The sequence below is a fragment of the Hylobates moloch genome, unplaced genomic scaffold (genome assembly GCF_009828535.3).
Source record: "Hylobates moloch isolate HMO894 unplaced genomic scaffold, HMol_V3 SCAFFOLD_1, whole genome shotgun sequence".
NCBI classification, from domain to species: domain Eukaryota; kingdom Metazoa; phylum Chordata; class Mammalia; order Primates; family Hylobatidae; genus Hylobates; species Hylobates moloch.
In genome coordinates this window covers 173,599,460-173,621,356 of record NW_026652276.1, presented here as the reverse complement: position 1 = coordinate 173,621,356, position 21,897 = coordinate 173,599,460, and the positions used below count along the sequence as shown (strand labels likewise).

General features: G+C 38.7%; 1 protein-coding gene across 6 annotated transcripts in view; it reads right to left on the bottom strand.

Annotated features, from left to right (window-relative positions):
- Positions 1 to 21,897, bottom strand: part of ELAPOR2 (endosome-lysosome associated apoptosis and autophagy regulator family member 2) — a 245,149-nt gene that overhangs the window by 155,209 nt on the left and 68,043 nt on the right. For 5 of the 6 annotated variants that reach the window (XM_058425164.1, XM_032761192.2, XM_032761191.2 and 2 more), the window contains exon 2: positions 1,276 to 1,396. The exons of the other annotated variant lie outside the window; for it this stretch is intronic. In XM_058425164.1, the coding sequence (XP_058281147.1) occupies positions 1,276 to 1,396 (121 nt within the window). The remainder of the gene's footprint in view (positions 1 to 1,275; positions 1,397 to 21,897) is intronic. 6 annotated transcript variants of the gene reach the window in all.

Genomic DNA, 21,897 nt, shown 5'->3' with positions numbered 1-21,897 from the left:
GCCCACAAATGAAAAGTAAACATAGATAAATGATATATAAATTTTTCTAGGCAAGTGACTGAAGCAAATTTACAGTGGGCTAATTACATAGGTATGATTCAGGCTCTGTTTCCCTTTCAACCACATTCCTCTGTCACTGAGAGCTCATCTGCCCTCTGCACGAGTGGTTTCACACACTTGCATCAACTTCTTCTATACAGACGTTCTTGTCTCTTAAGTCTTGTCTCTTAAGACTGTTGCTACACTGAAGCTTTCACCTGCCCACTTGAGGGCCTCTCAGGTTCCCCCTGAATTCACTCATTAATATCATTCACCAAGAAATAATGGTATTTTTCCCTAACTTTCCTCATAAGATTATTGCAGTTTCCCTTTTATCAGTAAATCTACCAATTATGCTAAAACTCCTCCAGCTAGTGACAGAGGAATGCTCTCTACGAACAGAAAGAAATTAGTTATCCACTTAACAATTTGCTTACCTGATCTTTCATTTGGGAACAGAAAAACTAAGCTTTTAGGAATACCACTTAGAAGACTGCAGGAAAACCCAAATACACTCCCTCTCTTTTATTTTCAGCTTCAAACTTTAGTCTACCCCTCGACTATTTTGCTGCAGGAACCCCTAACTCACTAAATTAAAGGATTTTAAGAAGTAAAGTTTTAAGTGAAAATAAATTTACATTTATTTCATATTTCTCCATTAATTTATAATGTTGTACTTCAAACCTCCCAAAAGACAAGCTGTTGAATGTGATATCCAGCAATTCTATAATCTCTCTGTAGGTTATATTAAAAAAAATAAGTTATTTCTATGGCTAAAAAAAATCCATTGCAAGATGAAAGATTTCTGTGGATGGATGGTGGTAATGATAGTAAACAATATGAATATATTTAATGCCCCTGAACTAGACACATAGAAATGATGACGATGGTAAATTTTAAGTTATGTGTATTTCAACAGAATTTTTTAACATTTTTAAAATAAGAACAAATCCATTAAAAAGAAACTTTGCCACTCTGCCCTCCTATGGTTTCAAATAAGAAAATAGATTTTTTTAAAAAAATAATAATATTCTTTAATATTGCCTTTGTCTCATTACAGACTTGAGATATAAGGGCATCTAGTGATGAGAAAGGCTGCATTTATTCTGCTAGATATCGATGCCATATGCTCATTTTTGTAAGGTCTCCTACATTCATTATAATTAATATCTAGGGCTAATATGAAGAGGTAATTGTTTAATCAAGAAAACAAATGGTCAAAAAGACAAAACATACTGCATTCTTTGCCTCTCACTGGGTCAGGCAGGCCAGAGCAGTCCACTGCAGAATTTGGAATGGCAACTCTCCACCTGGAGCCACTGCTATCACATTCCGTATATTCAAAGTGATAATCTTTCTGCAAACAATCACAAAAACAAGCCTTTGTTAGAGCCAATTCTAATGGGACAACTGTGCTTTCTCTATCACCCCAAGCCCCTGTTTCCAAGCTGTACCCTCTCCTTGATTCTTATCCCTCCCCCATCCCACCCACGCCAAGCAGCTTATTGATCAAAGAGGTATGGTGCTAGACATAGAGTAGGTGCTGAGGAGACGATGCAGGACAGGACAGTCAACGCTGTCAGGTTGTGACCATTATCCTTTCATCTCACCCATCCAGAAAAGCTACAGAACACTTCCCTATCTCTTGCAAGCTTTTTAAGCTCTAAATAACTGATAGAATTGAGTAGGAGAAAGAGCAAAATAACACTAGGAATTTGACTACTGTCACTGTCCCATGTGTTTCAAAGAAAGAAACAAGAGAACCATTTCCATTGACCTAATTCTCACTCTGTTTAAAACTTAACAGAAGGTGTAAAAATTAGTCATCAAATACTAATAAAAGACTATACGTTTTTAAAGCAGCTCTCCCAGGCTTAATACACATGTACCACAGCAGGTTGCCATCAATTACAGACTATTAAAATTGACCATTAATTACAACTGCCAAATAAAAACCAACCCCCAACCCACTTGTCTCCAGCCTTTGGTTGTTTTGAAATTCTCACAATGACCTCCCTTGGTCAGAGCACATTACATATAAGTGATATTTAAACTGAGAAGAACCCAAACAAAATATTATTGGAGCATTTTAAGAATGTGAGAAATTCCAAATCTACCCCAAATTGTTTTCAGTTCAATACCTTACTTATTCTGTTCAAAATCCTGGATGTGGCTATTCTGCTGCGTCCACACTGTTTTGCCTCCCTCACTGTGTCAATGACAAGTGAGAATAGAAACATCAAGCCACATCACCACGGGGAAATCAGGAATGAGAAGGCCATTGTCCTTGACCTTCTCTGCACAGCACACTTTGCTAACAATGACTGTCCTAATTTTAACATTTTTTGCAATCTAGATAAGCTGAGATTTCCCAAATCATCAAGTCTGGGTTCCCTTTTATTTAACAGTTCTTCCCTCAATGTATCTTGCTTCTCTCATAATTACTATAAGCAACAAAAAGAACCCAGGCCATTCCTTCAGCACTTTGCTTGGAAATCTGCTCAGCTAAATATCCAAGCTCACCTTACAAGTTTTGCTTTCCACACAAACATAGGACTACAATTCTGCTAAGCTTTCTGCCACTATATTAAAGGGGTCAACTTTCCTCCAATTTCCTGGAGGGAACATTGGAATAAATATTTATTTATTTATGAGATATTCCTCTTTTCTTTCGGGATCCTCACTAGTATCACTTTCAATATTTTTAAAAATATTCTGCTTATGACAATTTACGTATTCTTTATGATACAGACATTTTCTGCCATGCTTCTCACTTCCTTTGGGGCCTTCACAGGCAGTCTCTAAAATCTACATTTCTACCAACAGTCTGTTCAAGGCCATCTAGACTTCACTAGCATGCACCTCAAAATTCTCCCAGCCGCTGCCCATTATCCAATTCTACAGCCACATTCCCACTTTTAGGTGTTTGTTACAACAACACTTCTTTTCCAGGTACCAAAATCTGTATTCGTTTCCCATAACAGCTGTAATAAATTAGCAGAAACTTAGCAACTTAAAACAACAGAAATATATTCTCTCACAGTTCTGGAGGCTGGAAGTTCAAAAGCTGTATTACAAGGCTGATCAAGGTATCGCCAGGCCACACTCCCTTAGGCAGCTTGAGGGGAGAATCCACTCCTTGACCCTTCCAGGTTCTGGCGGCTGCCAGCATTTATTGCCTTGTGGCTTCATCACTCCAGTCTCTGCCTCTGTGGTACCATTGCCTTCTCCTCCTCTTGTGATAGCATTTAGGGCCCATCACAGTAACCTCACTTTCTCAAGATTCTCAGTTTAAATCTTCAAAGTCCTATTTTGTCATATAAAAATAATATTTACAGGTTCTGGGGATTAGGACTTGGATTTTTTGGAGGACGGGGCAGTAGGAAGGAGTATGATTCAGCCTACCACACCCTCCCATGGTAGAATAGCCTTGACCTGCCATGTATTTGCATAGTGGCTGTCTTGTTTCTCTTGTTCCTTGTTATTTGTATTAGAATGTATGTCTTGGCTAGGAGCTGTGCCTCAGCCCTGTAATCCCAGCACTTTGGGATGCCAAGGTGGGCAGATCACTTGAGGTCAGGAGTTTGAGACCAGCCTAGTCAACATGGCAAAACCCTGTCTCTACTAAAAATAGAAAAATTAGCCGGGCGTGATGGTGTGCGCTTCCCAGCTACTTGTGAGGCTGAGGCATGAGAATCACTTGAATGCCGGAAGCAGAGGTTGCAGTGAGCTGAGATTGAACCACTGTACTCCAGCCCGGGCAACGGAACAAGACTCCATCTCAAAAATAAAATAAAATAATGTCTGTCTTATTTCCATGTTCCACTGAGAAGATTCTGGCCCCTGCATATAAAATTTAGGTGATTTCTTATCATCCTAGCAAAATAATGATACTGTGAAGTCATATGAATTTCAAATAAAGCAAGGCCTCTGAATAAAACAGGTAAGCTCCAAAAAACTTTTCTCCATCACTGCCTCTGTTATTCAGCCTGCCAGTTATGAGACGAGAACAGCAATCAGAACACGGAAAAGGTATTGTGTGTTCTGGCTGTAATGTTGGATGTCACGTGCCAATTAATTTTCCTAAGACTCCTTTATCCTATCTGCCTTCTCTAGATTACTCAAGGACTCTAATTAGAAGGCTACAGCTACTATTGTTACCAAACTCTTAGGAGTTCAGCAGGAAGCTTTAATTTATTTCTTTATAATTTAAAAATACTGAAATGCAAACCTATTTCATGCAGAGGGCAGACTTTGGGGTCAGGGATTTAGATTGTAGCCCAAATCAAATGGGTTTTATTTTAAATTATTTAACAGGCTACTTCATGTGGGCTGGTAACAAATAATAAAAAACAAACAAAAAAAAATCTGCTTCTAAAGTCAATCCTTAAATCCATAGAAAGATCTAAGAAACAGCATGGTATAGCAAAATTGCAAAAGGTATGACGTATATTTTCCAAATATTCTAAATGGCATTCAGGGTACTGAATAAAGAGAATTACAGCACATATGTTTTCAGATTTATAGGTAACACCCCAAAACTCTACACAGATGAAAGTAAACATTGAGCACTTAAAACTGGCCCCTTGGAAATGGAAATTTTCAAAGGATAATTTAAAAGAAAAAGTAGATTATTTCTCATACAAATAGAAAATTAATACATGTCAAAAACTTTGTCATTATTTAGCAAGTCAACCAGTAAGATGTTATCACCAATTCAAAGGAGAATTTGAAGGACATACCAAAACAGGCAATTAGGAAAGTGAAATGAGTTTGTTGGGAGATGCAAAACTGGTAAATATCCAGAGGGTAATAATCAATTGCATTTCAAAGGATAAAATACATTTCATTTCTATGGACAAAAATCATTTGTATTATTATCAGTTACCTACAACTCAGCATTCTAAAATAGTCCAAAGACAATGAAAGGTGCAGGCTGCTATAGAAACTGATCATTCTGAAAGGTGCACTAAAAAGCACATCCAATAATCTTTTCTGCCTATTTTAGCATGCTTCACAATTTTTCCTGACAAGGGGAAAATTCTTGACAATTTTCCCTACACTTCAGGGCTTCTGACAGTTTATCAACAAACACATTGATATGAGCCAGAGCACACTCCAAACAACAGAACATCAGCTCACAAGCCACACTCTCCAAATTATAAACTGGAAGAAGTGCTTGGGCCCATGCCAACTCAAAGGATGGCAGTTATTTAGACATTCTGCAAAGCGCAGAATGCTGGGGTGTGGAGACACTGCCCCAAATAATAAAACAATAAAATTCCCTATAAACCTTGCATTATAAATATATGGAAACCAGGAAACACCCCAAGAAGAAATGGAGCATGGAATTACTCCTGATCACAAAACACTTAAGGGAAAATTACCCTTCCATATAAATCATGGCACACTACACAGACACGAACTTGCACACACTGACATGCACATTCACAAATCAAAGTACAGATATGAATCCTTGAATAACAAAAATTCAAATTGTGTTATCTTACACCAAAAACACAAAAATTCAGGATACATCCAAATAAATACCGATGTCATGGTACCCCCTCAAACACCAAAGTCATCCACACTACAAAAGCTGCATGGTGCTCACTGAAATCCCCAGGGAATCATCTCCCAATTCTGATAACAATACTTACAGTTAAAATATAGACTAGATAATTTTTCAAATAAATATCACAAATAAAAATATGTATATATGTTGACACATTGACCATATATATTTTATATACTGACATTAACATATATTGCATCTTAGATATGATTTATACATATAGCAATATATAATTTTTATTAATATATATCATTCTTTATTTCCTGACAGTTAATTATTAAATAATTATGATGGCCTAAGGGTTATGGGAGAAATTTTAAGTAACACATAGTCCCTGTACTCAGTAAGCTTATGATTTTGTTGAAGTAGACAACACACACAAAAAACATAACTTTATAAGAACATAAAGAATAAGGGCTCAAAGTGGAACAGTGACATCACAAGTCACTGTCCAAGTAAAAATTTTTGTCAAAATTTCCAATAAAATTCCTTAACTCTCAGATTTTCTAAGGACCTTTAAATGTTAGAATCGCATTCAATAGAGTATGTGTGGAAGAGTATACAAAATGTAACCCTATTTTATTATGATTTCAAAGTCAGAAGAAAGCTCTGCGAGCTGGAACAGTGAGAAAAGGCTTTAAGGAGAAGACCCTGAAATATGGGAGGATTTGTAACTATATTAGCACTTACCAGTTCCTTTGAAAATAGCTAGTTTGATGGGATGTGGTAAGCAGCAAGATCAAGCCTGGTGAAACTATGCCTAAAGGTGTGCAGTGAAATACGTCAGCCTAGGGTGGATGAATAGGTGAGTGAGTGAATGTAGTCTCCTGGTCTTCTATACTCAGATTTGCTCACATTAGTAAACTGCCAATGAGAAAATCAGCTCCCTGATTGCTCCCTGTCTATCTTCTGTAGGCAGTTAAGAGTTGACCGCAGTTAATTATCAAGATACAGCAGTTGACCACAAATTCTAGTACAGAATCAAAAGCAGCAGAGGCAGTAGAAAGCCTCTATCTTCAAAGCAGAGAAAATGCTGGTACCTAGAACACACACAGATGGAAAGGACAAAAAGAAGCAAATGTAATTAATTTTCTTCATTTCATTTTGTTCATGTAAAATTTCTTCTCTTTGAATTTTTTAATGTGAAATGTTGAGAACAGCATAACCTTGTATTTGATGAGACCGCAAATCCTCTGGAAGAAAGGCTTCCGAATTTAAGTGCTCAGCAAAGCACTTGACACACTTATTTGAGAGAGCAAAATTGGCAAGAGGAAAAAAGGGAGACAGCACGAGATTACAGTGGCACAATTATTTCAATTCCAATTGCAATGAGTGTGCACGCCTCATTATACTATGTGGAAAGGCCAAAAGCAGGAGAATACTTAATGCAGAAATACATGCAACTTATATGAGCTCCTTTACCCTACATTATTAAGTACATGAGCACAGAACTGTGCAGCAATATTTATATTCAAGTTTTTCTTTTATAAAAGGAACATGATGTTATCACGGAAAACTGCTAAGTAATATGTATCTGATCTATTTATGACACATCCTTTTCACTGTGGCCACTGTATTTCTTTTAGAAATTATTTTGGAAAAAGTTCATATTTTAAACCTGAGTTCAATGTCTATCTTTGTAAACAGGTGCTCAATTCATTTTTGAAATTATTTATGTTTATTGAGTACCTCCCATACGCCACTATGTAGACTCTCGGGATACAGCAGTGAACAAAATATCCAATTCTCTGCTCTCATGGGGCTTATATTCTAGTTTTAATGAAAGTACATAAGGTTTATTTCTTAGAAAGATCCAGCTTAGACTATTTTCTTTCTATGGCTCTCAATCACTGTAAGAGAACAGGCAATGAACTGGTAACAACAAACCTAGATCCCAACCTCACCTCTGCCATTACTATATTTAAGACTAAGTGACTCAACTAACTCTTTGAACCTCAGGTTGCTTTGAATCTTTTTTTTTTTTTTTTTTTTTTGAGACGGAGTCTCGCTCTGTCGCCCAGACTGGAGTGCAGTGGCGCAGTCTCGGCTCACTGCAAGCTCCACCTCCCGGGTTCATGCCATTCTCCTGCCTCAGCCTCTCCGAGTAGCTGGGACTACAGGCGCCCGCCACCACGCCCGGCTAATTTTTTGTATTTTTAGTAGAGATGGGGTTTCACCGTGGTCTCGATCTCCTGACCTCGTGATCCGCCTGCCTCGGCCTCCCAAAGTGCTGGGATTACAAGCGTGAGCCACCGCGCCCGGCCATGAATCTTTGAAATAAAAATCTATGCTTCACATCTTATGGTCTATGTTCCATATTTTCACTGTTCTTGCTAAAGAGAAACCAACCACATTCTGTAATCATGTATTTCTCAGGAAATTTTCAAAAAATGAACATTCTAAAACATACCTACATATGAATAAATGAAAGAAACATTTCCATTTTCTCAAGAAACCTGCAGCTAGACAATCTACAATAATATTAATATTAGAAATATGAACTAAAACCCTCATCGAAGATAATGAGGAAAATATTTTTAAAATCAGCTTTCTCGCATTTAAAGTATATGTTATTGTATAAGACAGACTTTAAGAACATGCATCATTTTATTATCTAATTACATTTAAACTTATTGAATTAAATATATGTTTATCTCCGCTCCTCACCAACCTACAAAAGAATGGAGTTTCTAAAGAGAGCAGAGAGTAAAGGATTAAAAATACCAAAGAGAAGTGAAAATGGCAATAGATGCAGGTGGCAACAATTATTTCTGGAAGATGAAAAGCATAGGTGAGCTCTAATTAACTTATCAAGGCAAGAAAAGCCGAAAGCTAAGGGTAACAGAGATGGTGATTTGAGCTGCAGAAAGACTCATAATTGAAGGTACCAAAAACCTCAGAAATCAGAGGTGAAAAAAATCGATCCAGAAACAGAAAGACTGGTTGAAAATCTGTTTGAGAATTGTTAAAGTACGCCCCCAGCTGCCAGACAAAATGGACTCCCTGTGGCTATCTGAGGTGGTCAAAGTTTAAAAAGAACCAGGCAACCATGGCTAGGTGAAGAAGCAGTCATGCATTCTGTGTTCTCAGAAAGATGTAGAAGTGTTAGAGGACCTCCCTGTCTACAATCAAGCCAAACCATTTCTTATTGTCAGTGCCAAGATAAACCATGTCCAGAAACCACCACCCCACAAGGCCATTGGAAACAAATACCTGACAGAGACTTCTGATTTGAGGCTTGGAACCAACCAATCAAAGCTCTTCTGCCCCAGCCAATCAGGGGTTGGTTGTATCGCCCATCCGAATTCAGCTGCACCACCCAATCAGAACCAAGAAAGTGTCAATCCTTCATTTGCACAAATGAACCTGATTGGGAACCCGGGCAGTGAGTTTTGCTATAAAACCCTAACCCTCCTTTGTTCTCAGGAATGCAACTTCCTTTTCATTAAAGGCTGCACTTCCCTGGTTTGCAAACTCTTCACTGGAATAAACTCTTTCCTCCAAATTCCTTTTCAGAGAACTTTTGCTCACAGAATGTAAACCTTTCAGTTTCCCTTCCACATCATGACAAGAGAAGAGTTATTTCCTCTGGAAAAAAAATTGAACTAGAGAGGTTACAGATTCAGGGACATCAAGTAAGAAAAAAAAAAGTTTTTTTTTTTTAAATGGGACTATGTAAACAGTTAAGTAATGAAAGATGAGATCCACCTCAGGCACACATCCCCAACACTGAAACCCAAGTCAAGATACCTCCAATGTCACTGTCCTTTCCGCTTGAACCACCACCCCTAAAGACTAGCAGAGCCATCTTTCTGCCCTCCCAAAGGTGCCTTCAGTGGATGTTACACCCTACACTAGTACTCTTTCCCACATCATTTCAGCTGATTTTCACACTTGCTTACCTTAGAACTGAGATTAGCTGGAATGTAACCTTTATCCATAATATGATCATTACTATTGTCATTAAAAATATTAACAACATTTGCATAACTCTGTAAGCTTTCCAAAATAATTCTCATGACATTAACCCACTTGAATTTGTCCACATATGGTCCCACATAGTAGGCAAGGGTCATCCTCATGGCTACTGACCTATTTCAATCTCATCTCCTGCTGTCCAGATGAACACCACCATCAGCCTAATGGGCCTCTTTGCTTCTGCTCTTGCCCACACCTACTGCACTCCACAGCCAGTTCTAAATGGAAGATCTCATTATGTCATCCTTGCTCAAAACCCCAGAATGACTTACCATTGGCCTGAGGATAAAGTCCACAATCTTGGATTGCATAAAATGCCTTTTTCAATTCATTCTCGATCTGCTGCTTGAAGCTTCATTTCTTAACATTATTTATATATGAAATATTGAAACTGCTTGAAGCTTCATTTCTTAACATTATTTATATATGAAATATTGAAACTACAGGATCAAACATGCTGTACAATTCCTTGCCTCCAGACCCCAGCATGTAAGTGACTTTTTCTCTGCCTGGAAGGCTCTTTCTGCCCACATCTTGTAATAGCATGTGGAAATCTGTATGATAACAAATCACTGTGTAACAGGTTCTCTTTCAGGTCCACCCCTACTATTTGCAGGACCAAGGCCAGGAGCATAAATCCATGTGCCTCTTCCTCCTCAATACCTACGCTGCACCCTGAGAGGTCTGCTTCACATACAAGAAGCAACCCCAGCCTGCACATCCAACTCTGGTAAGTGTTCCTGCCACAATGGTATGGTCTATTAATACATCAGAAGATGGACCTGGGAAACCTCACAAAGGACCTGGAAGCAATCTTGGATCTTTTAGGCAGGTAATTTCAAAGTCATATTAGCAGAGTATGATAAAAAGAAGGTGGGGCATGACATCCAGGTGGCCACAGCTCCTCGGCCCACAGACTGTAAAGCAAGAAGAGGGACAAAGCTAGAGGAGGACCCTCTACAGTGGAGACCAAGGCAGGGGCCCCTCTTGCCTGGTCTAAAGGTAGTATTGGTTTCTATTATATGACAACATCAAAACATAAGAATAGCAAGAAAGATAGCTACCACTTTATAAAGTAAAATTTAAAATTTCTTAGAAGGGAGGGAGGATCCCTCCCTCTACCTCTTGAAGGGTCTTCACGTAACTGGGTAATAGTAATTTTCTTTTTTTTTTTTTTATTCCAAACCCAAATTAAAATCACAATGGTATACGAAAGTATAATTTTCCAAAAAGGGAAAAGCAAAATCCTTGGAAATCCATTTGTTCTGTCTAATTATATATGGTTACAAACTTACCTGTATATAAGCTATAAATTATTCTAAATTAATCAGGCTGAAACTAAAAGGGTGTCTTTGCTTTTGCAAGATTTGAGCAACTGCTTACTATTTAATAAGCACCAAGAGAAACTACATCAAAATTTCAGAATATATTATATATACCCCATGATACAACAATTCCACTTCTAGGCATGTAATCCAAGGAAGCCATTTTTGTATCATAGCATTATTTAAAATAGTGAAAACTTTAAAACAATTTAACTGTGCAACAATAAGAGACTGGTTAATAAATTAGGGTACACACATAATAAGATTTCATATAGTCCATTTTAAAATAATACAAAGGTATATTTAATAACAAAATTATTTATGACACATTTAAGTGTTAAACACAGGTTATAAAGCAATATATCTGAACCCCTGTAGTGTGTGTGTGTGTGTGTCTGTGTGTGTGTGTGTGTGTGTTGGATACATGAAAAAAGACTATAGGTATATATATCAAAAGATTGACAGTAGTTAACTGAGTGATGTGACTATCTTTATTCTATATAATTATGTATTACCAAAATTTTCTACAGTTAAAATATATTTATTTCCCTCAGTTCAGGTAACTGCTTTGCCAAGACATGAAAAAAAATTCATATTTCTCCTTACTTTAGGATAAGATATCTGGTGGGACATGAGAAAATTCAAATGATACCACTGAAGGATTATTCCATAACATTCACTGGCACCTCAGTCTAAATCACTTTCTCTGATGGGTGGCATTCACCTAGCAAGGCTTTAAAGGCAAGGTCATAAGTAAGACACAGGTCAGAGAAGTTCTGAAGAAGGGAATATGGAAGGGAAAATCCAACACTTAAGTACTTTCAAAATGAGCAGATACAAGAAGGATTCTGACACAGAGTGGATAAAGAAAAGTGGGAATAGTCAAACGAGAGAAAAGAGAACAAAGAGATGATGGAGCACAGACAGCACACTTTGCTGATTTCAAAATTTGGCTTCAGAAGGGGCAACTCCATATCTGAATTCAGCTAAGCCACTGGCAGATCTCAGACAGAAAAAAAATTATAAAAATTCAATTTAAATGTAAAAGCTAATTCTTGCCAATGCTGCCACTTGAAATTGAGTTTTACTTTGTACAGAAATAGCGTAAGTGATAAATGGCTCTGAACATTAAGACATCCAAAATCATGTTTTTGTTTGCAAATTGTGAGATAAATAAAAATGAGTTATTTAAGTTCTTTTGCACTCAACTGACCCTGTAAGAATTTCTTAAATCAATAGATTTTTTAAAAAATAATAATATAACCCTAATAATACCTCTGTCATAACTATACTTTCTAAAATTAAACTTAAAACATCTATTAAAAGGTTTTCTTCTTAATCATAAACATTAGATACCTGCTGTTCTGTCTGCCTGGCATGGCTTTCCTATTCCTTTAGGTAACAACATGCCCCCTGCTCTCATTACACTTTGCAGTTCTGAGTGGGCCAACCCCTGGCTAGGCCCTGATATGGACATGCTATCTGGACAGTCACAATAAACTATTCACACTGGTGCTAACCAAGATGGAGAAAGTCCACTACAGTTTCTTGTTCCCACTCTGCCCAAAATATAAAAGCAGGACTCTGCAAAATAAATAGCAGGTAGTCTGGAGAAAAAAGTCAAAACTTTCTACCAGCTAATACGATGGCAGGGAGTTACCGGGCTTCTTTTTTTTTTTTTTTTTTTTTTTTTTGAGACAGAGTCTTACTCTGTTGCCCAGGCTGGAGTGCAATGGCGCAGTCTCGGCTCACTGCAAGCTCCGCCTCCCGGGTTCATGCCATTCTCCTGCCTCAGCCTCTCCGAGTAGCTGGGACTACAGGCGCCCGCCACCACGCCCGGCTAACTTTTGTATTTTTAGTAGAGACGGGGTTTCACTGTGGTCTCGATCTCCTGACCTCGTGATCCGCCTGCCTCGGCCTCCCAAAGTGCTGGGATTACAAGCGTGAGCCACCGCACCCGGTGCTACCGGGCTTCTTTTCTTTCTTTTTTCTCCTTGAGCTGAAGGTGGGCCAAATCAGGGAATTGCACAGTGGGTTCAGAATGCAAAAAACTACAAGAGAAGCCCATTTTTCTGGCCAGAAGAACAAGAAAAGAGATCCCTGTGGTTGGAGTACTGGGAGAGGGGAACTGGGATCAGAAAGTGAGAGGGATATCCATGTGCTTTTTTTATTCTTTTTCTCTTCCAATCTTTCCCCACGGCCAGCACCAGTTTAGAACAGCACCGATTCCACGACAACCATGCAAACACCTAATATGCCAAGAGAAAACCTCTCTCTCTAGATAAAATAACTAGAACAGGGACTTCAGCTGTGCAAAGAGCTTACGAGAAAATCCTTATTATTCTTTTTCTTCCTTCTTTCACTTGTCACTTCATCCTAGGCAAGTGGAATTGCACAAAAACATGCAGGCTAAAACTATACAATAATCCACCTTTCTGGTCAGAGGAAATATAAAAAGCAGTCCTGAGAAAATATTCCAGAGAGTAATAGAGAAGATAATCCTCTGGTTCAGTCTATGAAGTAACAGTCCCAGGCTCACCTTCAAACTGTGCAAATATGGAATATACTCAAAGAAGTATAGCAAAGGCATGGAGAGCTGAACTACAATATAAACCACTATCTGAACTAAACCCTGAGTATTGAGCAAGGGGCAGATGATCCTACCCCTCACCTGCCCCCTCCACACACACAAAAGATAAAAATAGCCAAAGCTTTGAAAACTGAATAGACAGTGGAAGGAACCACCACACATAAAAGGTGAGAAAAAAACATGTGGTCTGAACCTAACCAGGTCAACTGGCTGCTGAAACAAACCAATCGTCTACAGAGGATTTTACAAGGATCTGGAGATTCACAACATAATAATAAAAATATCCAGAATACAATAAAAAATCACTTGGATATACAAAGAACAAGGAAAATCTGACTCATGCTCCAGAGAAAAGACAATCAACATATAACACCACCAAAATGTCACAAATATTAGATTCTCTAAAAATATAGAGCATCTATTACAACCATCATGCATAAGGTTAAGGTACTCTAGGGCCTGGGGTCCTCAGAACTGCCCTGCATATGTTCTGTGTTTTCAAGCTTAAACTGTGTGAGTCGGGTTGCTGTCACTGCAACTATGGGTGCTAACAGATACTTGAGATAGCCAATAATTCTATAATACCAACTCATATTTATGTATGTCCCAAATCTCAGTCAAGGTTGATGAGTGTGGTGGTGATGATAGCTACCGCTCATTAGTGATACATATCAATCATTGTGCTAAGTTCACAATATCTTAGTGCTGTCCACCACCTTATAAGGCAGAGTTTTTACAGATAAGGAAACTAACAAAGATTTAAGTAACCTCCCAATGTCATAGAGCTGATTTATAGGGGTTCTGGGATTAGAACCTAAGTGCCTAACTCTAAAGCCTGTCCTCATGACCATTATAGTTCCCTTGCTGGATCCTAAGAGCTAATGTTAAATCTAAAAACTTCATAAACAGAAATCAAAATAAAAGCTGATGCCTCATTATTCCTCCCTGTATATCACAGAAAGCAGAATTTGGCTAGCAATATCCCCTTTCACCCAGTCTCTCCCCGTATCTCTCAATATCATGTCTCTCCCCATATCATATCTCTCTCCCTGTACTCTCAATACCGTAACAGCACCCTGTCTCCTGGGGAATCAATAACCTCAAAGTAAATTTAAAAATAATTCTTCACAAGTTATCTGTTCCAAAATATCTTTACTTTCTACCATGACTACTAATTCCTCAGCTTTGTCTGTTTTCCTGTCAGTTTCAAAACAATATTTAATATTTTGTTTTCTGATTACAAAGCAATACATATTCAGTATGAAGAGTTTAGAAAATAGGGAAGCACATAAAAACCTATCACAATATCATCAACCAAAAATAACCACTGTTAGGATGCCAACCATTTTTCTAAGCATATTTATTTAAAAAATTAAGATACCCTTTATCATATCAAGTTTGTGTTTTGCAAGTAATAAGTATTAACATTTACTTGAGAAAATTAGAAAATATGGATAAGGATGGCTTTTCAGTGGCATTCACTTTGTTCATATTTTTAAAAGTTATATATTAATATGTCATGGTCACTTCCTGATATGGTTTGGCTCTGTGTCCCCACTCAAATTTCACTTTTAATTGTAATCCCCATAATTTCCACCTGTCAAGGGTGGGACAAGGTGGAGATAATTAAATCATGGGAGCAGTTTCCCCATGCTCTTGTGATAGTGAGTGAGTCTCATGAGGTCTGATGGTTTTATAAGCATCTGACATTTCCACTGCTTGCAGTCATTGTCTCTCCTGCCACCCTGTGAAGAGGTGCCTTCCGCCATGACTGTAAGTTTCCTGAGGCCTCCCCAGCCATGTAGAACTGTGAATCAATTAAACCTCTTTCCTTTATAAATTACCCAGTCTCAGGTATTTCTTCACAGCAACATGAGAACAGACTAATACACTTCCAGTAAGAAAATTAAACATTTATCTGTTCACAAAATATAATACACATCTCTGCATCTAGGAATAAATTAAGAAAAAATATAACACACACTGGTTGGAAATTATGAAGCCTATTTGCCTTACACTTTTCACTGGTACTTATGGATATCTTTCTTTTGTGGGAAAAATAAAGGAACATTTTCTCAGTGCTCTCAGACCCTTCTCCATGATTCACTGCAGAAACTTCAAGCAGGCAGATTATTTATAGTCTAAGAAGGAGTCTGAGGCAAGAACTTGATTCTCATCCCAGCACCATCATTTTTCCAACTGTGTGCCTTAGGAAGGGCACTAAGTATCTCTGAACCTCAATTTCCTTGTCTATCTGTAATAAGATTGTAATGCCTTACACCTCTTTATCTTGTAAGGCTATAGGAATAATATACATGGTAATATTTAGGCTTGAGTGCCAAGGAAACTCTTACTCAATTATTGTATTTCAGGTCATAAACTATACTAGACACCAGAAAATAATGACTATAACTGTATTTTTTTATTTGATCCTTGTGACAACACTGTGAGGCAGGTACTGACACATTTCCTCAACTCTGAAATGCAGATTTGAAGACTTTTGAAACCACATCAAAAGAAACTTGTCACTAGCTTTGCAGAATAAGTGTCAGAGCCCATCCTATGCAAATTTAATAGGCCAACTATACACTTATTTTGTTATCACTTCAGTTACCTGTATCACAAGAGTTGGATTTATCTTTAACTTTCTGTTTATAGCATCTGAATAAAGATTACACAATGATGCAGCGAAGAGACCAAAAGTTAATGTGTACAAAAGATTACCTCTGCCACAAGAGGTAATATAATTAAGAGGACAAAAGTTGCCAACTCCCCAAGAAAAGACCACGTTAAGTTTAAAAGCTAGAACACAACCACTTCATGCATCTTAAAGGACTGTCACTCAGATACTATCTGCCAAACACTTCTGAATAACTCCTAAGAGACATAGTTTAACTACAGGTGACAAAATCGTAAATGTAACCTAGTAGAACAAAGAAGCTTTTAGGGGTATTTATAAAAAGAGCTCAAGTTATTCACAGTAGGGAAATATAAATTAAAACCTAACAAACAAAAACAATAGGAAATGTGAGACACCAGTCCAGCCCTAACTTAGGGGATGCTGTTAAAACTAATTGATTAAGTACATTAATTGGCAGATGCCTAAACCCAACTAAGCTAGAGCATGAGCTCACAAAAGACTTGACATGAGTAAAGCCAGAATGTGGAGAGAATGCAAGACAGGGTATAGAGTAATAAAAGAAGAAAATTGGGGAGATACTAATATGGAAGGCAAGACAGAGGTACTATCAGGTCAAGCCAGTTTGAGCTAGGATCCCAAGCACAGGTTTAGAAAAGAAACATGTCACCCAATCTCACAAATTGCCCACGGACAGAAGTAGCTCAGGAGACTCCCAGACTCCCAGGGGTGTCCAAGGGAGAGAATACAGTTGTGGGTTCTTAGTTTCTGTTTCTGCTTGGGCCAGTGAAGTCCCTTTCTCATCCCTCTTTTCCGCTTATCACTAGAGACAGAAACTAAAAATCATGGTTTCAGGCTGCTAAAAGCCTAAAACAAAACAAAACAGAACAACAACAAAATAAGGTGGGCTAGACAAGCTTGCTAGATATTCCAGGCAAAGGCACAGACTTGGTCTTTGACAGAGATATTAAAGAAGAAATTATACAAAATTAAGTGGATACACTTATACTATTGTTGGTTGGAAAAAATTATTGTACATTGAACAGAGTGGCAATTTCTCTCACTTACCAAAAAATGTAATAAAACTCTGGTACATTTTAGAATAAATAGTGCCTTAGAATTGAGGAAATATGGTATTGAGAGAAATCTCAGATTCCAGGTTTCTGACATCAAACAGTATGGGTGAGGCAAAGCCAAGTGCCAAAAATAGCACAAGCACAATTCTGTCTTTGCTGTATTACAGTTACTAACCTTAGCAATTTACTTACTAACATACATTAGAGGCAGTTCCCTCTTTTATTACTTGCTTTTAGTACTTCAGCACTTCCTATCTCAGCTGGATCCCCACCCGCTTTCTGCAGTCTTTATGGACACCTTCCCTAGTCCGTTCACCTTCCCACTCTCCTCATGACAATTCTAAAATTGTTTCAAGCTCAGTCCCTTCACTCTCAACAAATAACCTTGCATTCTACCTTGACAAGAACATAAAAGCTCTCTAGGCATTAGTTTCCTCAAATTGTCTCCCATCTTCTGTGTTTGGGCATGCACAGACTGACATGCATGCCTCCTTCCTGTGGGTCTCAAGTACTAAAGTACTCAAGTACTAAAGGATCCTTCCTACTCTCCAAAACAAGTATCTCTGCCTGTTCTTCCAGTCTCATCCTCTCTTTAAACGTGTTCCATTCATTCCATTAATGCTTCATCTCATTGGGACTAGTTGGACAGTGGGTGCAGCCCACTGAGGGTGAGCCAAAACAGAACGGGGTATCACTTCAACTGGGAAGCACAAGGGGTCACGGGATTTCCCTTTACTAGCCAAGGGAAGCCATGACAGACTGTACCTGGAAAATCAGAACACTCCTGCCCACATACTGCGCTTTTCCAATGGTCTTAGCAAACCGCAAGCCAGGAAATTATATCCTGCATCTGGCTCAGCAGGTCCCATGCCCAAAGAGCCTTGCTCACTGCTAGTGCAGCAGTCTGAGATTGAACTGCGAGGTGGCAGCCTGGCTCGGGGAGGGGCATCCACCATTGCTGAGGCATGAGTAGGCAAACAAAGTGGCCAGGGAAGCTCTAACTAGGCAGAGCCCAACGCAGCTCAGCAAGGCCTGTTGCCTCTGTACATTCCACCTCTGGGGGCAGGGCATAGCTGAACAAAAGGGAGCAGAAACTTCCGCAGACTTAAATGGCCCTGTCTGACAGCTCTGAAGAGAACAGTGGTTCTCCCAGCATGGTGTTTGAGCTCTGAGGAAAGACAGACTGCCCCCTCAAGTGGGTCCCTGACCTCCGTGTAGCCTAACTGGGAGATACCTCCCAGTAGGGGCTGACTGACACCTCATACAGGTGGGTGCCCCTCTGGGACGAAGCTTCCAGAGGAAGGATCAGGCAACAATATTTGGTGTTTGCAATATTTGCTGTTCTGCAGCCTCCACTGGTGATAACCAGGCCAACAGGGTCCAGAGTGGACATACAGCAAACTAACAGACCTGCAGCTGAGGGACCTGACTGTTAGAAGGAAAACTAACAAACAAAAAGGAATAGTATCAACATCAACAAAAAGGACATCCACACCAAAACCCCATCTGTAGGTCACCAACATCAAAGACCAAAGGTAGATAAAACCACAAAGATGGGGAGAAACCAGAGGAGAAAAGCTGAAAATTCTAAAAACCAGAGCGTCTCTTCTCCTCCAAAGGATCGCAGCTCCTCGCCAGCAACAGAACAAATCTGGAGGGAGAATGACTTTGACAAGCTGACAGAAGTAGGCTTCAGAAGGTCAGTAATAACAAACTTCTCCAAGCTAAAGGAGGATATTCAAACCCATTGCAAGGAAGCTAAAAACCGTGAAAAAAGATTAGATGAATGGCTAACTAGAATAAAGTGTAGAGAAGACCTTAAATGGTCTGATGGAGCTGAAAACCATGGCATGAGAATGACGTGCCACATGCACAAGCTTCAGTAGCCAATTCAGTCAAGTAGAAGAAAGGGTATCAGTGATTGCAGATCAAATGAATGAAATAGAGCAAGAAGAGAAGTTTAGAGGAAAAAGAGTAAAAAGAAATGAACAAAGACTCCAACAAATATGGGACTATGTGAAAAGACCAAATCTACATTTGATTGGTGTACCTGAAAGTGACAGGCAGAATGGAACCAAGTTGGAAAACACTCTTCAGGATATTATCCAGGAGAACTTCCCCAACCTAGCAAGGCAGGCCAACATTCAAATTCAGGAAATACAGAGAACACCACAAAGATACTCTTCAAGAAGAGCAACCCCAAGACACATAATTGTCACATTCACCAAGGTTGAAATGAAGGAAAAAATGTTAAGGGCAGCCAGAGAGAAGGTCAGGTTACCCACAAAGGGAAGCCCAACAGGCTAACAGCTGATCTCTCAGCAGAAACTCTAGAAGCCAGAAGACAGCGGGGGCCAATATTCAACATTCTTAAAGAAAAGAATTTGCAGCCCAGAATTTCACAGCCAGCCAAACTAAGCTTCATAAGTGAAGGAGAAATAAAATCCTTTACAGACAAACAAATGCTGAGAGATTTTGTCACCACCAGGCCTGCCTTACAAGAGCTCCTAAAGGAAGCACTAAACATGGAAAGGAACAACTGGTACCAGCCACTGCAAGAACATGCCAAATTGTAAAGATCATCGATGCTAGGAAGAAACTGCATCAACTAATGGGCAAAATAACCAGCTAACATCATAATGACAGGATCGAATTCACACATAACAATATTAACCTTAAATGTAAATGGGCTAAATGCCCCAATTAAAAGACGCAGACTGGCAAATTGGATAAAGAGTCAAGACCCATCAGTGTGCTGCATTCAGGAGACCCATCTCATGTGCAGAGACACACATAGGCTCAAAATAAAGGGATGGAGGAAGATATAAGAAGCAAATGGAAAACAACAACCAAAAAAAGCAGGGGTTGCAATCCTGGTCTCTGATGAAACAGAGTTTAAACCAACAAAGATCAAAAGAGATGAAGGTCACTACCTAATAGTGAAGGGATCAACAAGAAGAACTAACTATTCTAAATATATATGCACCTAATATAGGAGCACCTAGATTCATAAAGCAAGTCCTTAGAGACCTAAAAAGAGACTTAGACTCCCACACAATAATAAAGGGAGACTTTAACACCCCACTGTCAGTATTAGATCAATGAGACAGCAGGTTAACAAGGATATCCAGGACTTCAACTCAGCTCTGCACCAATCAGACCTAATACACATCTACAGAATTCTCTACCCCAAATCAACAGAATATACATTATTCTCAACACTACATTGCACTTATTCCAAAATTGACACATAGTTGGAAGTAAAGCACTCCTTGGCAAATGTAAAAGAACAGAAATCACAACATACTGTCTCTCAGACCACAGTGCAAACAAATTAGAACTCAGGATTAAGAAACTTACTCAAAACCACACAACTACGTGGAAACTGAACAACCTGCTCCTGAATGACTAGTTGGTAAATAACGAAATGAAGGCAGAAATAAAGATGCTCTTTGTAGCCAATGAGAACACAGACACAACGTACCAGTATCTCTGGGACACATTTAAAGCAGTGTGTAGAGGGAAATTTATAGCACTAAATGCCCATAAAAGAAAGCATAAAAGACCTAAAATCAACACCCTAACATCACAATTAAAAGAACTAGATAAGCAAGAACAAACACATTCAAAAGCTAGCAAAAGGCAAGAAATAACTAAGATCAGAGCAGAACTGGAGCAGATAGAGACATAAAAAACCCTTCAAAAAATCAATAGATCCAGAAGCTGGTTTTTTGAAAAGATCAACAAAATTGATAGACTGCTAGCAATACTAATAAAGAAGAAAAGAAAGAAGAATCAAATAGATGCAATAAAAAATGATAAAGGGGATATCACCACCGATCCCACAGAAATACAAACTATCATCAGAGAATATTATAAACACCTCTACACAAATAAACTAGAAAATCTAGAAGAAACTGATAAATTCCTGGACACATACACACTCCCAAGACAAAACCAGGAAGAAATTGAAAATTGAATCTCTGAATAGACCAATAACAGGCTCTGAAATTGAGGCAATAATTAATGGCCTACCAACCAAAAAAAGTTCAGGACCAGATGGATTCACAGTCGAATTCTACCAGAGGTACAAAGAGGAGCTGGTGCCATTTCTTCTGAAACTATTCCAATCAACAGAAAAAGAGGGAATCCTCCCTAACTCATTTTATGAGGCCAGCATCATCCAGATACCAAAGCCTGGCAGAGACACAACAAAAAGAGAATTTTAGACCAATACCCCTGATAAACACTGATGCAAAAATCCTCAATAAAATACTGGCAAACCGAATCCAGCAGCACATCAAAAAGCTTATCCACCACAATCAAGTCAGCTTCATCCCTGGAATGCAAGGCTGGTTCAACATATGCAAATCAATAAATGTAATCCATCACATAAACAAAACCATCAACAAAAACCACATGATTATCTCAATAGATGCAGAAAAGGCCTTCAACAAAATTCAACAGCCCCTCATGCTAAAAACTCTCAATACACTAGGTATTTTTTTTAATACTTTAAGTTTTAGGGTACATGTGCACAACATGCAGGTTTGTTACATATGTATACATGTGCCATATTGGTGTGCTGCACCCATTAACTCGTCATTTAACATTAGGTATATCTCCTAATGCTATCCCTCCCCCCTCCACCCACCCCAAAACGGGCCCTGGTGTGT